The sequence below is a fragment of the Arachis ipaensis genome, chromosome B5, assembly GCF_059453495.1.
Source record: "Arachis ipaensis isolate K30076 ecotype BB chromosome B5, ASM5945349v1, whole genome shotgun sequence".
NCBI lineage: Eukaryota > Viridiplantae > Streptophyta > Magnoliopsida > Fabales > Fabaceae > Arachis > Arachis ipaensis.
The window spans coordinates 12,417,543-12,434,858 of record NC_142440.1 but is presented as its reverse complement, the minus strand read 5'-3'; the positions used below and the strand labels follow the sequence as shown (position 1 = coordinate 12,434,858).

At 34.2% G+C, this 17,316-nt stretch overlaps 1 protein-coding gene and 1 long non-coding RNA gene across 2 annotated transcripts; one reads left to right on the top strand and one right to left on the bottom strand.

The window, feature by feature from the left end:
- Positions 1-2,077: 2,077 nt before the first annotated feature.
- LOC107642926 (uncharacterized) lies at positions 2,078-4,711 on the top strand. Its single transcript, XR_015883632.1, has 2 exons — positions 2,078-2,655; positions 3,951-4,711. It is a non-coding gene; the product is annotated as an uncharacterized LOC107642926 (long non-coding RNA).
- A 424-nt stretch (positions 4,712-5,135) lies between these two features.
- On the bottom strand, positions 5,136-7,669 carry UBC17 (ubiquitin-conjugating enzyme 17). The gene is made up of 6 exons (XM_016346434.3): positions 7,510-7,669; positions 7,285-7,388; positions 6,951-7,053; positions 6,781-6,844; positions 5,864-5,952; positions 5,136-5,544 (listed from the first exon to the last, which is right to left on the bottom strand). The coding sequence occupies exons 1-6, from the start codon at positions 7,537-7,539 to the stop codon at positions 5,449-5,451; spliced, it is 486 nt and encodes a 161-aa protein (XP_016201920.3). The 5' UTR covers positions 7,540-7,669; the 3' UTR covers positions 5,136-5,448.
- Between the last annotated feature and the right edge of the window lie 9,647 nt (positions 7,670-17,316).

The following is a 17,316-nucleotide window of genomic DNA, read 5'->3' as shown; positions in this document are numbered from 1 at the left end:
TTCTTCTCAGAAGTGTATAGATATTGGTTGTTGACAACCATGTCAATAAGCTCATTAACCTCTTCAGGCATCTTCTTCATGTGCAAGGAACCACCTACAGAGTTGTCCAGTGACATCTTGGCCATCTCAGAGAGGCCATCATAAAAGATCTGTAGCCTGGTCCATTCAGAAAACATGTCAGGAGGACACCTCCTAATCATCTGCTTGTATCTCTCCCAAACTTCATAGAGGAACTCTCCATCTTTTTGCCTGAATGTCTGAACATCCACCCTCAGCTTGGTCAGTTTCTGAGATGGAAAAAATTTGGTCAGAAATCCAGTGACCACTTTGTCCCACGTGTCCAGGCTCTCCTTGGACTGAGAATCAAGCCACTACTTTGCTTTGTCCCTTACAGCAAATGGGAAAAGTATAAGCTTGTAGACCTCAAGATTCACTCCATTCATCTTTATAGTGTCACAGATTTGTAGGAAGTTGGAGATGAATAGATTTGAATCTTCTTGTGGGAGTCTCTGAAACTGGCAATTCTGCTGTACCAGAGTGATCAGCTGCGACTTAAGCTCAAAATTATTGGCACCAATAGAAGGTACAGCTATACTGCGGCCATAAAATTCAGGAGTGGATGCAGTGTATGAGCCAAGCGTCCTCCTTGCATGCTCATTAGCATTCGGGTTTCCACCATTAGCGTCCATAGCTTCCTTCTCAAAATTTTTCCTGAGGTTCTCTTCGGCTTTGTAAGCTTTAGCTTCTTGCAAACGCCGCCTCAAGGTCCTCTCAGGTTCAAAATCAAACTCAAGAAGGGGTTCTTTATCCCTGTTCCTGCTCATAAACAAACAAGAGATAAAAAAAAGTGAGAGTCTTTATATTAAAGTATAGAGAGTTTCCAGTGAGATATCATGTGTAAAAGGCAATAAAAATAAATTAAAGCAAGCAATTAAGCTAAAAATTTTGAAAATAAGAATGAGAAAGTAACCTAAAATTTTCAAAAACTAAAATGAGAAAAACTAAAAGTTTAAAAAATAAAAAAAGAGAAATACTAAAATGACACCAAACTTTAAGTCAAAAGTGAAGTGAAAATAATTAAAACTAAAATAAAAAATTAAAAGAAAAATTAAATAAAAAAATTAAGAAAAATACCTAATTTAAGCAACCAGACAACTAGTAGTTGTCAATTACAAACAATCCCCGGCAACGGCACCAAAAACTTGGTGTGCGAATTGTGAACTCACATAACTTAACCGGTAAGTGCACCGGGTCATCCAAATAATACCTCAGGTGAGTGAGGGTCGATCCCACGAAAATTGATGAACTGAGCAACAATGGTTATCCAATTGGCTTAGTTAGGGGAACATAAAAGGTTGTTTGATGGTGTAATTCGCATAAAATAATAAATAAGGGAATAAAGAAAGCAATTAAAAGGTTTGGTGTAAAACAGTGAGAGAAAATAGTTAATATTTTGAAGATATTTACTTTTTCAGATTAAAAGTTCTTACTAACTATTTTAACAATGCATGATTCATTCCATGGTAAACTGTAAATGACTAAACCCTAATCTCTTAGTGATTTAGTCTCTTTTAACCTTTATCAACCACCACTCTCGTGGCTACTTAATTTCGATTAGAGGGTTAAGTTCAAAACCTAGTTTATGGCCACAAAAACCCTAATTACCCAAAACTAACAGGATTATATTCAACATATCCCAATTAGTTCATGTAAGTAGCAATTCATTGTTTTCAAGCTATTGTTCAGACAAGATAACTCTCTCGAGAATCTCAAGAACTCATGTAGAATAAGGATCATACTCTCGTTTCACCCAAATTCATAAGATTAAGAATGAAAACAATCCTTGAAACTGAATCAACATATTAATTAAAATAGAAAAGCAATAATCTTAATCCATAAAAATAAACAGAACTCCTAACCTTAACCGATGAGGTTTTGTTGCTTATGGTTTACAGAGAAACTAGGATTCTGAAAAACGTGCACGTCCGTCCGAGATTAGATCCAAGATGAATCTTTTTCCTTTTATATCTAACCTAATTTTATTCGGAAATAAAAATAAAATAATAAATCCTAAAACTAAAAGATATTGTTTGTAAATAAAAATTACAAAAAAAATATAAAATATAACTAATAATAAATGCTAAATCAACTAGAAATGCTTCAAAAGTAAATATGACAATCCCACCCGATCCCGCTGATACCCACCCCGCCCCTACCCGTCCCCGGTGAAAATCCAAGCTTCATTCATGTTATTAGCTATGTTTTGGATAAGGGGTCAAAGGGTTCTTCTATTTTGTTGCTGGGGCTAGCATAAACTACCGTCATGAACCAATTCTCTTTGTTAGGTACTTCAACTCTGGTGTGGATATATTCCAACGTGGTAATTTTTATGTTTCGTCATTATTCCAGCAAATCCAGATGCCTCCAGCAAAGCCTTGTGCCTCTTCTATAATAGCGTGATTAAAACCCAGGTTTTTAATGGTGTTATTGGTAGCACCCCTTACATTCCAACTAAGAATTATCATCAGAACTAAAAAGATAAAAGAGAAAAGAAGAGGGGGGGGGGGGGTTTGGCTAGTGCAATTGCATGTCGACAACCTCGTTATCCTTTAGAGCACTGATAGTTGGTGTTTCGAAGTCCACACCTTCTACCAGGTTTGTTATTTCCACATCATGTCTGAATTATTCTTTGGCATATCTGGGTCTGGTGGTTTCTCTTCCTCCATGTTTTGTTGAGTTGCATTTGTTGGTTGGTTTTGTTCTTTGGTAGTTTCCTGGGTTTCATCATCAATGTTGTTCCAATTTTCTCTGTGTGTTTCTTGTATAGTGCTTTTTTGGTTTTTAGTTAGGGCTTTCTTGTGACTACTGTGTGGATCCTTTTGGTGCTCCTTTTGTTTGCTTACTGAATGCTAATTCTGGTTGTTGATCTCTCTGGTATTGATTTTCTTTGGTGTTTGCTGATTGTTTTGCTATTGATTTTTGCCTTTCAGTTTCTGGTTATGTGTCGTCTCATTTGTGGTGGTCTGGTGGTTGTTGCTGTGGTTGTGCTTGTTGTTCCTCATGTTCCTTGTGAGTGTCATCAATCTCTAGGATATTGAATCTTGATGAGTTATCTCTGCTTTTTCCTTTTTCTGCCGTTTTGCTTGTGCCTGCTCCATCTTCTCTAGTTTCTTTTCTAGATCTTCTCTGTTTTTGAACTACCATCCAAGGACCAAAGTTGGCAATTGTGTTTTGCTTTACTTCCTTTTCTTTCACTTTCCTACTGGCTTCTTCCTTTTTCTTATCCGCCACTTGGTTGGGTTGCTCCTTTAGTTCCTGGTTGTTACCATCTGTTTTTTAGCTTCATTCTCCTTTTCTTTTTCAGTGCCACTAGATATTTCTTTTTCTGGAGGCAATACTTTTGTTCATGATCTATTCAGCCACATATAAAACATATTTGGTGTATACTTTCGTATTCGATGTAGTAGAGTTTTCCATTAATCATGTACCTTCCTAGAAGAGCTTTGTTGAGGTCGACCTCTATACATAGTCTAGCAAATTTTCCTCTGCAGAGATGGGAGGTATTGTAGTCACCCCTATTTTTCTGAGTATCTTGTTGTTGTAGAGCTCAATAAGGAGTCCAGGCAATCTAATCTAAGCAGTTATTTTATCCATAGTTGTGCAAGAGGGGTTAAAGTTGGGCTCCCATAGTCTCATCGCTAGGTAGTGAACATAGAATTTGACTAGGAAAAAAATTTGTTTCCTAGGTCTATGACATCGATACTACCAAATCTGCTCCACATAGCTTCTAGCCTCCTCTTCATCATTGCATAGCCTATTTTCCTTCCAAGTAGTTTCCCTTTCAGTTTTTTCATTGATGATGATGTTGAAAAGTCCATCACCCATGTTTTCTACTGTAAGATTTGCCTTTTCAGTGTTGTTTTAACTATCTTTTGTTTTGACCTCTACAGATTCTGGGACCGCTTCAATATCGCTGTACATATCTTCATCGCTGCCATTCAGGGAGTCATCTTCCAATGGGTTCCCTTCCATTTCCATGTTGGGTCCTCGCACCATGCTGGCATATATGTCTTCATTCCCTTACCTGGTTCAGATGTTTCTTCTTGCATCCAATCTTCTACCCAGGGCACTAGTGCACTTGTCCCTGTGAATCCTTGTTCACCTTGTCGCACCTTCTTTACACTGCGTTGGAGGAGGTCACGCTCTTGGTCTGTCGGTTGATGGTCGGCCAGAGAAGACTCCGGCCTCCCTGAAACGGTCATGAGGCTGTTTGTGCTTGGGGGGGGGGGATATGGAGTTGTACGGAGAGCACGCTAACGGCTAGATTTTTTCACTGTATTGCGAACTTTAATGTCAATGATTTAATTCCCAAAATATAAATTGGGTTATCCACTATATTGTGGACTTCAAGATTCGGCAGATTAGTTTGGATCAAAATACTAGAACTATGACTATAGGCTTAGAGGTTAGAAAATTCATTCCAGTTTACCTGAAACAAAGAAAAGTACATTCCCACTCCTTACTAAAATATGTACCCTCGAAAGGAGACAATTATCTAACATTATATAGAAGAAAGACAAAGGGTAACCATATTCCTAAACCCTAATCAAGATGAAAATTTTATCTCAATTCTCAAGTTAGTACTAAGATAATTGGTGTATTAAGTTTATAAAATTGGATATCAATACGTAACCTAATAAACAAACTTGATTACTTGAAAGTTGAAATACATTTCAATTTAGAAAATCGAATTCAACCTCAAAAGCAAAAACTAATTTAGGGCATAAATATTACCAAATAACCAATATATATAATTTTAATGCACTAACATAGTAAATTTTACACAATCCTCTAATTGCATCCATTCTTTTAAATAACTATTCACCAATCAATAACTATTCTTTTAAATGTTTGCTAACATGACTACATGCATGTGTAACTGCATCAAAATTCAATTATATATATTATGGAACACAATTACGGCCTTCATTCTTCATTATCATTCTTTTGCCTCTGCACAAAAGGAAACAACTGGGGCTACAACATACAAAAATCACACACCTGCATATACTTGATGACAAATATGGTAACATAGTGCATACATGTCGGGGTGTTTTCAAAATAAAGATCAGTAATGCATATTGTCAATTGAGAGATATATAGGATTTGTATTGCTTACGAACGAAAAGCACTAAAGTTCGGGGTAATCAGATAATCTATATCCACATCCGAATACCTCTGAGAACCACACTGTTAATGAGTTTTGTTTGCTCATTGAAGAAGTTACAGGTAATGCCAATTTACAGGAGAGAGTTATTATGCATTTAATTTGAAGGAAGGGACCCTGCTTTCTCAAAATACTCCTTCCCCTCAATCGTCCTCTTACTCTTTCAAAAGCATAATCCTCTACCCTAACCTTTGTGGACTTATTGCAAATAAAACTAGTTACTATACTTTGTCATCATGGAACCACCACCTCGTCTCCTTCGGCGATCTCCCGTTTCTGCAGTTCTTTACATAGCGATCATTATCTTCCGGGCGTTGCTGTCAAAGAGATCATGCTAGACTTGTTAAAATCAAAACTATGGCAATTTGGTTATGGATTACCAGCTATTTATAACATTATTTTGGATTCAGAGCAATTATGATAAAGAAATTTTTTTCTCAGATAACTTTTAAAAATGTGCCTGTATCATTTGCATTCCCCCCCCCCCTTTTTTTCTCTCTTCTTTTTCTTGTATATAAGAAAAAATAGCTAATAAAAGCAGCATCTTGGTGACCTAAATTACCAGCATCCTATTCCTAGGAGACCCAGGATGGAAGAATATGGAAAACAGAAGATTCACAGTAACTAAATTCACACCTTTACAGTTGAGCTTGAAAGCATTGAGAGAATGCTGATGCAGATGGAACTAACTGTCATAGCTGGGGACCATGAATCATACAATATATCTGCATGGCATAGGGCATATTAAATGTCAGCAGATCACCAAAAAAGCAGAACTGAGTCTAGAAGAATCTAATCTTCTTCTGTTGAAATGGATGGGATTTCAAAGCTGGTCCCCTTACTTTACAATCAAATGTTGAAATATGAATAAGACTAACCATCAAGTATGGTGAAATAGATCTCATCAAACATCATTCTCAAAAGATAAAAGTAAAACCAAACTAATTTTTACATAATTCACACTTATGATATCAATAGTTTGAAGCAAAGCTCTACACACATCTAGACGGGCATGAATTGACAATGGAGGAAACAATCCATTGGTAACTTCAATTATTACCACTTTCAATGTTATTTGTTACTCTTCACAATGTACATCAAAATCATAGGAACAGAAAAATAAAGGACAGAGAATAGTAGCCTTCTAAGCATTTCAAACTTGTATGGACGCCCGGGCCCTATTAGAATCTTCAGACACAAATATCTAAGGTTATTAACTTCTAAAAAATTGATTTTAATTAGAGTAAAAATTTGCTTCCTCAGCTATCGGTGAAAACTTAAACAAGTAAACAAAGCATCTTTCCGAAGCATTAAGCAAGGAATTATAACTTGAATGCCAAGAAATAAAGGGAAAGTCCGAATCAATTTACAAGCGATGAATTATTTGACGGCAACACAAGTGTCTGAAGGAAAAGCTAACAGAAAAGCAAATAGCAAATAAACATAAACGTAAAACATACCAAAACCCTGCAAGAAAAAGGTAACCCATAACATAAGTAAAACCATTGACCAATGGAAAATGAAAATATAGTGATTACAAAGGCATAGCATACCTAAACAAATATGGCCGTTGCTGTAGATATGAGGGTGCAGTGGAGCAGGATGCAAAAATATGACCTGTTAAACAGTTAACAGCAGAAGTAGGAACATAATAGCATCGGTGAACAAAAGAAGTAGCTAAAAACTTGGTGAAATTTATGCAAGTGAGGGCCAAAAGAACCACCTGTGGAGCTTCCATGGGGTAATTCTCTGGAAAATCAACCTGAAGCTGGTAGGTCTCATTAGCGTAAAGTGTGCCAGGAGCTCCAGAGACTTCAATAACCCACCTTCCGAAAACAAACAAAAACACAAAGCAAAAGGGGCAAAAACAATGTAAAGGAACAATGGTGCATGCATAAAGGACTGATAAATTAACACAAAAACGGTGGAAATTAATAAAGGAAGCAGCTTTGAAAGGGCCATCAGGGGTCAGGAGAGGAAGGGGCCAAAAATTGAAACTTTAGGGTGTAGAAATGGAATTTAAAGGGAGAGAGGGGGGAAGAAATAGAATTGGATACCTTTGAAGATTGTCGGTGACTTTGTGCTTGAAACCAGTTGGGGGATTGACCTGCCACTCGACAAGCTCTTTCTGAAGCCTATTGCAGGCAATCTTACTCAGATTCTGAACCCCAAACCCAAACCCAACCCCCAACGAGATTAGAAAACAGAATTAAGAGCGAGTTAGAGAGAGATAGAGATAAAGGAATCTGAAGGAGAAGAAGAAGAAGAAAGGGGTTAAGAACCTTGCGAGCGGTAGCGGAGGAACTAGTCATGATTTGCGTTAAGATGATGCAAAAGCTGTTTGTGAGAAATTCAATTAAGAAGGAAGCAAAGAGAGAAACAAGAGAGAGAGTGAATAAATAGTGGGATGCGAGCTTTGACGAAGTGGACAATAGTACCGCTGACGACGCTTTGGGACTTTTTTTTTTTTTTTTTATGAGAAAGTACAGGGAGTTAATGGCCTAAGCGTACAATGCGGGTTTAGAAAGTATTAGAGATATGACCATTAGTATTACATTGTTCTATCGGGTTACGTTTTTGGAATGAGTGGTTTTATGACATGGTATTAGAGTTCTAGATCCGAAAGGTCAAGAATTTGATCCTTGATAAACCCCAAAATCAGCTTAAGCTTTTTGGATGAGTGGTTTTATGACATAAGATGTTTATTATCCCTGGATATCCAGATGGTTATTCTGGATAATATGGGTGATATTCATTTTATTCATGAATTAAAAATTTAACCCATTGTACATATTGTACGCTTAGGTCATTGGCTCCTTAATAGTACTTTTTTTTTATTTATTTAACTTCAATATTTTTCTACAATTGTCTTAATACTTTAGATGATAATTGAAAAATATTAAATAATAATTTAATTAAATTATTTAATAATTTTTTATTAATAATTTTACATAAAAATAATTGTATGTAAAATTTTTTATTTTAAATTAATATTTCTCCACACTCTTTTATTGAAATTTTAATTACAACGAGATTTATACTATTATCGATCATATATTCATATTTATATATTTAAATAAATTTTTTAATATAAAATTAATTATTTTACTTATATAATAATATGTCATTGATTATTTTGTATAAAACTAACAGTATATAAAAATATAATTTTAAATAAATAATTAAATTTAAATTATTTATATTTGGACGCTATTATGCAAACCTGATATATATATATATTGTATGCAAGAAAACTATATTTAATTATTACACATATTTCAAAAAAATTATATTTACGTTTATATTGTTCATGTTTTAAACGAGATATGTATATGTTTATATGGTTTACATTGATAATAAATTTACGATATTGAATAATTAAAAAAATATTTATAATATAATTTAAATTAATTTAAAAAATAAAATTAAAAAAAACAATTTATGATTTGAATTATATAATTTAGTTTCTATTTTTAATCTAATTTATTTTTTGTAAATGATTATAATTTACATTTATCGATTTAAATAATGAATCATAAAATTGATTATACATATTTATAATATCGTCAAAAAATTCTTCGAATCATTTTTTTGGGTACATCTTATCAAGTATATACTACCTTAAAGTCATATAGTTAATAATAATATTTTTTATTCATAATGTATCATTTTTTTTTTAAATATCAGATGGTATATAAACAAAGTAAATTTCAACCTTAAGATTACATAAAAATATCTAAAAGGAATCCTTTTTCACTTCACATGTTTAACCGCTTTAGAGGGAAGAGTACACTCTAATATGTAATTCCAATGAAAACATCCAATATTTTATCATAGCATGGTTGTTATTTTATTGTTGTCCTCGTTATTTTTCTATTTTATGATAAATTGTCACACTTTCATCCGATCATAGTTTTAAATATAATTTCATTAATATATATGATATCACAATCTTTTTCATCTTATGCTTTTATAGTTTATAAATAAATAAATAATACAAAAAAGAATTGAGTTATTCTCGTAGTTTCTTGAACACGACGTTAAAAAGTAAAAAGTAAAGTATCGTTTTTGTCCCCAACGTTTAGGGTAAATTCTATTTGTGTCTCTAACGTTTAAATCGTCCTATTTGTATCCTTAACGTTTGTAAAAGTGATTCAATATTATCTTGGCATCAATTACACATCATGAAGGCTTTAGTTTGAGTTTTAAAAATCTCTTCTTAAAGTTAGAATACAAATGTTTGGGATAAAATCGATAATCCATTCCAAAAAATAGCTCATCAAAAGTTGAAACTAATTCCTACAACATTTACATAATTCACTTTTCTAAGGACATAATTGAATCTAAACACAAATAGTGGGTATAATATTAAAATCGAACACATCCAAGTGAGACCTAATTGAGAATGAATACATCCAAGTGAGAATAATTGAAAAATATAATCTAATTTGTTAGTATAATTGATAGTAGGATAATATTGAATTACTTTTATAAACGTTAGAGATACAAATAAGACGATTTAAACGTTAGGGACACAAATAGGACTTACCCCCAAATGTTGGAGACAACAAAGATACTTTACTCAAAAGTAAGAAACTAACAAATGTGATACTCAAGTATCAATTTTATTGATATGAAAGGAGGTTGCGTGTCATTCCGGGATATGGCATGATGGGGTTCCATACCAATATGTGGGGCAGCCTTTTTTCTGGTGTCAGGTACAAGAAGTCGGACCCTGCGACATGCTTGTTTTCCAGCTTTGGACCAACAAATCGGTAGGTCCGATTTGAAGAAGATGAAATTTTGAATGCTATGATATTGGAACTCGGACGGTCCGAGTTGCTAGTAGAGGAAATTTTTTTTTTAATTCGTTAAATGAAATCGGAGGGTACGATTAGGTTATTTAAATAATTTTTTGAATGAAGTATACCTAATTGGAGGGTCCGACTTGTTGGTGACTGTAAACAAAAGTGTCTGAATGCTGGTGAGGACCTACTCGCGTCTTCTTCTTCTTCAACGTTTCTTTCCTCTGGTTTTTGTTTCTCTGTTTCTTCTTTACTTAAGATTATAGTTACAGATCTAGTTCTCAAATTTTTTATTTTGTTTAGGTGATTAAGAATAATGAGTGACAGAGTTTTATTGAAGGTGTATTATTTTGGTCAGATTTTATTACAAACATCTGAAGGAGCAAGATTTGTTTGTGAAAATCCGTTAGATGTTGTGATTCCTTTCACAATCTCATTTGAAGAGCTCAAAGGTGTGATCTGTGAAAAGATTCATTCTGAGATGGTAAGAAGAGTAGCCTGTATTCTATATAGATACCCTGTACAAGTGTTTGGTGGATTCGTCCAGTTTCAAACCAAATATGTAACGGACGAGGCGAGCATGCAAGAGATGTTTTCAATGTATATTGAAAATCAGAGTCAACTCGCGTTCATCGAGTTGTATGTTGAGTTCGAGCAATCTGAGGCCGACTGGAATATTCTACGAGAAGATTACAATAGCGACAGCGAAGAAGAGTTCGAAAGCAACTACGAAGTTGTTGGTCCAGATGGAGATGAAGATCAAGGTGACAGACCTATGGCTCCCGATGTGTCAGATGTGGCAAATGCATTGGCAAACGAAGTGCTATTTGAGGAGCCGTCATTTATGCGAGTTTTGGATTTGGAAGCCATGCATGTTCCGGAGTTTCCGGATTATACCGGTGCTGGTACGTAATTGTCTATATTTATAAAATGTATTAGTATTTTTTAGTAATTTATGTTGATAGTTGGAGCAACTAGCTAAGTAAGGTGTGAAAATATATTGGATTAGTATTTATTTTTGTTTACCTGTTTGTGTATTTAAGTTTAAGAAATTTATTTTTTTAGCAAGTGACTGAATTAGTTGAATATAAATTAGGAATTATATAGAAATTAGTAAATCAGTCAAATAGCAGTTAGGATTTATGTGTTATGTTAGAAAACTTCAGTAAATATATAAATTCGTATTTATTAATAAATTGGTAAATTAGTAAATTAGATTAATATAAATTAGTATTTATTAGTAAAATAGTAAAACAGTGAGGTAGTTAAATAGAAATTAATATCTGTTAGTAAATTAGTGGAAGATAAATTCGCAATCATTGTAAATAAGTCAACTAGTTAAATATAAAAAAATTGGAGTTATGTCATAAATGATGCAGTAACAACTTGTTTACGTTTATTTTCGATGTTACAATATTTGTGTTTTAAATATATTTTGTATGGCTGTTCTTGTGGCAGAAATTCCTTTTGTCGCAGATAGTAAATTTGCCGTTGGGATGGAATTCATTTTCAGGAAAGCTGTTATTAAGGCGATAAAAGAGTATACCATACGAAGAAGCGTAGACTACCGGGTGTATGAGTCTGAGCCGTTGACATTTTATGCTAAGTGTACACAGTATGGGTCAGGGTGTGATTGGCTTATCCGGGTTAGCATGATCAGCCGGAAGTACTGTTGGGTTATAAGGAGGTATAATGACAGTCACACATGTACCAGAGCAACAATTTCTCAGGATCATTCGAAGTTGGATTCGAATACAATTGCAGAAGCAATAAAGCCGTTGGTTGAGGCTGACCCCTCCTTAAAGGTAAAATCGGTTATAGCAGAGGTGCAATCGAAGTTCAACTACACCGTTAGTTATCGGAAAGCATGGTTGGCTAAGCAAAAGGCAGTGAAAAAAATATTTGGAGGCTGGGAAGCATCGTACGAGGCCTTGCCTATATGGTTTGAGGCCATGTGTCATAAGGAGCCATCAGCTGTTGTTCATTTTGAGACTATGCCTGCATATCAAGGTGATGACTTGGTGACTGATATTCGGGTATTGCATCGGGTCTTTTGGAGTTATTACCCCTGTATTAGAGCATTCAGACATTGTAAGCCAGTTGTCCAGGTTGATGGGACACACTTGTATGGAAAGTACAATGGTTGTCTACTAGTGGCAGTTTCACAAGATGGCAACAACAATATCGTCCCAATTGCGTTTGCTATTATGGAGGGAGAGACTTCTGATGCATGGTACTTTTTCCTTAGTAACATTCGTCAGCATGTAGTAACTCGGGATGGTGTGAGACTGATATCCGACCGCCATGAATCCATAAATGCCGCTGTGAAAAGGAGTAACGGTGCTTGGTCACCTCCAAGAGCTTTCCATATGTTTTGCATCAGGCATATAGAATCGAATTTTCTGAGAAAATTCAAGGCCCTGTACTTGTAGAAACTGGTCGTCAATTTAGGTAACGCTCAGCAAAGCTAATTAATTTACTAACAGATTTACCTTCAATAAGTGTGTTTACCTCTTTAATTTTGTTTGTATCTTTTCATCGTACAGGATATTCGAGGACGGTACGGGAGTATGAAGTACGCTATCAGGAGGAACTGGATGGTTACACGTCACCATTCTTAATTTCTACAAAAAACATAACAAATTATTAGTCAACTAATTAACTAATACTAACTAACTACTAGGCGACAAGAAATTTTTAAGTAGAACAAATCATTAACAAAATTTGCCCAGCTAACTCAACAACGCATAGTAGTTGAATCCACACAACATTCATAAATTATTTGACTAATTCAAAGTAAAACAAATATTTACAAGAAATATTTCACTAATCCTTGAAATTTCTAAAAACTAACTATTAATGACATCAACTAATAAATACATTCCTAATCAATTCTCAACAATATGACAACATTAGACATGTTGGTTATTTATTTATTCCCAGTAGATTCCAATTTTTTTAATATATAACATTATAATTTGTATTTTTAATTATCTATTAACTATTACTTATGTAAAGTTAAACACATATATATAAATTCTAAAAAATACTAATAATCATTCTCATTATATTTCTAAATTCATTTTCTAATAACAATTATGAATAATTAATTTCCTAACAATTATCATTATTATTAACGAAATCAAACTAAATATCTGTTAAAAATTAATACTAACCATTCATTTTTTATTCTCACATTCCATTACTGACAACCACAATATTATTTAATTTTCTAACAATTATAACTAGAAAAAATTAAAAAAATACAAAAAAAAAACATTCTACAAAAAATTTTATTAATAATCTGATTTACATTTTATAATTTTTTTCTAAATACTAATTTTCACTTCACTTCCTAACACTAACAAATATATTAAAAACAATAAAACAAATTTAAAAAAAAATGAGTTTGTTTGTCAACATAACATCATTCTAACTACATTTTCAGATTCTATGTAACAATTATAACTAGAAAAAAAATAAAAAAAATAACGTTCTATAAATAATTTTATTAATATACCGGTTTACATTTTATAATTAATTTTCTAAATACTAATTCTCACTTCACTTCCTAACACTAATAAATATATTAAAAATAATTAAACAAACTTAAAAAAAAAAAACTATGTCTGTTTTACATAAATTCTAACTACATTTTCAGATTCTATGTAACAACAATAATAAAAATTCAGACCATAACAATAATAATTTTAAATAATAAATAATAAAAAAAATTCAGGAAAAAATAAAAAAAAATTAAAAAATACTTCTAACCATTCTATGTATATTTCTAAGCTCAGATCCTAACAACAATAAGAACAACTAAATTGTAACAACAATATTTATAATTATAAAAATTTAACAAAATATTAAATAAACTTACATAATCAGAATGGTTGAGATAGTGTCTAATATGAAGCTCAGGGCGATCAACATCTTTGGTTTTATATTTTTTCGGCATTTTCTTTAATTTTTCACCAAACACAACCATTACCAGCAGAAGAATGAAGAAGAAGAATGGAGTTTGGAGGTTGAGAGTGAAGGCTAAAAGTGAGATATCGGATGGTGAGAGTCCTACTCCATGCACTATGTTGGGGGCACCGTTTGGGGAGTGAGGGTTGCACGACGAGTGTCCAGAGAGGCACAAAACGGACCATCCGTGTTGTGAGCTACATGTCGCAGGGTCCAAGTTGTTGGCCAGCTGCATATCGTACGGTACGAGTTCCTTCAACCTTCACCCATGGTCCGATTTTCCTGTAAACTGACACCACCCCTTTGTGCAGCACCCCTCCTTCCCATAACGTGGTTCAACCCCAGCCTTCCATCTATATAGAAATTAAAAAGCGACTTTCGGATTAGTTAAATTAAAAATTAGAAATAAAAACAAAGGTTTTTGGAACCAAATAAAATCCTAATTTGTTTTGAATGCTCTGGTAACCGAAAGTATAAATAGATTTGACACTGATTAATTCATAAATATATATTAGAATATATTCTCATATTTAGCCATAGCCCAATTAAAGGCCCCAGCTACATTGGGTTAATTCTTTTTAATAATAAAAAAAATTGTGTGTAATTCAGTTTAATTGATGTGTTTTTTTATATAGATTTTATTTATTTATTAAAAAAAATCGGACCCTCAGATTTTAAAATTGAGAGTGAGCTTTTCATAGTATATAAATCGAAAGGTCCAATTTGTGATAATTTTTTTTTTTTGTAAAGTAAATCGAAGAGTCTAATTTGCATATTTTAATAAATTTTAAAGTACAAATCTGATTCAGATTTATATACTTAAAATATTTTAAAATAAAAAAAATCAAATATGACTTTTAAATTTGTAAATTTCTTTTAAAAAAATAAAACCCACAAATTTGACCCTTAAATGTGTGATATTCATACAAAAAAAAATACCAAATATTCAAATTAGTAAAAAGCACCCGCTGAACTCCAACACAAAAGATAAACAACGACCATACTGTATATTCTCCTTAGAGTGTGAGCATGTTTCAATGGTCACTCTCAAGTCTCAACTTAAGCATAAACACAAGCCTTATTATATAACTCATCCAACAAGAATGAAATCGAACGTTGCTAAAATAAATAAAAATTAGGATATTGGTGAAGCCACCTAGTTAGTAGTTAATTAGTGTCTTATATTGCAATTTGTATAAAGTTTTTGCCTTTTTGGTAAGTGATTAATACATGACAACTGATGTGGCCTAAGGTAGTGTAGTAAAAAAATTGGGGTAATTTGTTGGTGTTAATAAAATACTAAACCCACTACTATATTTTTATTTTTTTGGAAAGAAATAGCTCAACACACATGTAGAGCAAGAAAGACAAAACAAACCATAACAGTCGTATAACTCCTATGTCATTTTCGGCATTATCATCAACAACATGAGTTATTTATAACACCATTCTGTGGCATATGAAAAGGATTGATCCACGCACTCTCTAATCCCTGTTATCTTGTTGTTAAAAATGACATCATTTCTGCGTAACCATATAGTCCATATCACTGAGAAGAAACCAACTAGCCAATACTTGCGTACCTCTTTTTTCATTGTCACAAATCTCCAACTCTCAAATTGCTCTCTCACAGTACCGGGGATAATCCACTCCTGTCCAAACGCCGAGATCCAAGCACACCACACCTGCCAAGAGTACTCACAGGTAATAAACAGATGTTGTATATTTTCAGCATCTTTCTTACATAACATGCACATAGTATCATTCTATTGTAGGATTTTCAGTCTACTAAGCCGATCCTTTGTATTGACTCGGCCTACCAAAACAAACCAGGAGAACAATTCCACTCGTGGCGGAACTAGGCCTTTCCAAATTTCTTTTGTGAACCTGTAGCTCAAAAGCTCCTCATCCATAGTCTCTTCCTGCAAAACCTGCACAAATGAATTAGTTGAATAAACGCCTTCCTTGTTAAATTTCCACACCATTCTATCTTGCACATCTGCTATCAATCTAACAGATTGCAGGACATGCAGCAACTGGTTCAGTACATTTGTCTCCCATTATTGTAGTTCCTTCTCCATTGGAAGTGCCACACCCACTCTATCCCATCATAGAACCCACAATTCCCAATAACTGATCCTTTTTGGTTTGAAATCAAGAAGAGTCTCGGAAAGTTATCTTTCAGCTTTCCCACTTAGAGCCATGTATCCTCCCAAAATCGGGTGGATCTACCATCTCCTACTTCCATAGCAAGCCCATCAATCATCTTCTGCCTGACATGTTGCTCCTTTATTTGTAATTGACATATATCTCTCCACGATCCCCCTCTTCGGTAATATTTGAGTTGACAACAAGTGATTTGGGTTCAAGCTATTGCAAGAGCATACAATCCTCTTCCATAGGGGACAATCCTCCTTAGAGAACCGCCACCACCATTTAAACAATAATGTCGTATTTCGGACCACCGCATCACCTACCCCCAACCCTCCTAGCTTCTTCGGTGCCTGGATCATCTCCCATTTCACTGGTGCCATACCAGGTCGTCCATCATCCTTTACCAAAAAGAATTTCCTCTACAAAGAGATAATTTTCCGTGCAAACGCATTCGGCATCTTGTACAAACTCAGGTAATAAATAGGCAGGCTGTTGATAACTGACTTGATGAGTACTAGCTTTCCGACCTTGCTAAGAACCTTTGCTTTCCACAAGCTGAGTTTCTCTTCCACCTTATCCATCACCGGCTTCCAAGTTTTTACCAACCGTGGATTTGCTCCTAGGCTAATGCCCAAGTACCGCACCGACAGAGCTGCCTCCTGACAACCTAGTAGCTGACACATCTGGTTGACCCACTCCTGGCTGCAGTTCGCTGATATCAAGTTAGACTTCTCGAAATTGATGCTCAACCCAGACATCATTTCAAAACATCTCAGAAGCCTCTTATAGTTTCTCACAGTCTCCTCCTCCGGCGGACAGAATAAAATAGTGTCATCAGTAAATTGTAAGTGTGATAGCTCTATTTTATCCCTACCGACTAACAGAAGAAATATCCGACTGTTTCTAACCGCCTCCTCAATCATCCTGTTCAGCACATCCACCACCAGTACAAACAAAAATGGCGATAAAAGGTCTCATTGACGTAAACCCCTCTCCATTTTGAATGGTTTCGACGGTGAACCATTAATTAGAATAGATATAGATGCTGATGTAACACACCCCCTCACCCACGCCCTCCATGTTCTTCCGAAGCCCATCTTCTCAAGCACAGTATCAACAAAGCTCCATTTAACTCTGTCATAGGCTTTTTGGAAGTCC

Excerpts from the sequence above, each read along its gene's own strand:
- UBC17 (XM_016346434.3), bottom strand. The coding sequence starts at position 7,539 with ATGACTAGTTCCTCCGCTACCGCTCGCAAG. Across the intron at positions 7,389-7,509 it reads CCTCCGCTACCGCTCGCAAG|AATCTGAGTAAGATTGCCTG; the intron begins GTTCTTAACCCC and ends TTTGGGGTTCAG. Across the intron at positions 5,545-5,863 it reads TTTCAAGCTCAACTGTAAAG|CAACGCCCGGAAGATAATGA; the intron begins GTGTGAATTTAG and ends TCTCTTTGACAG.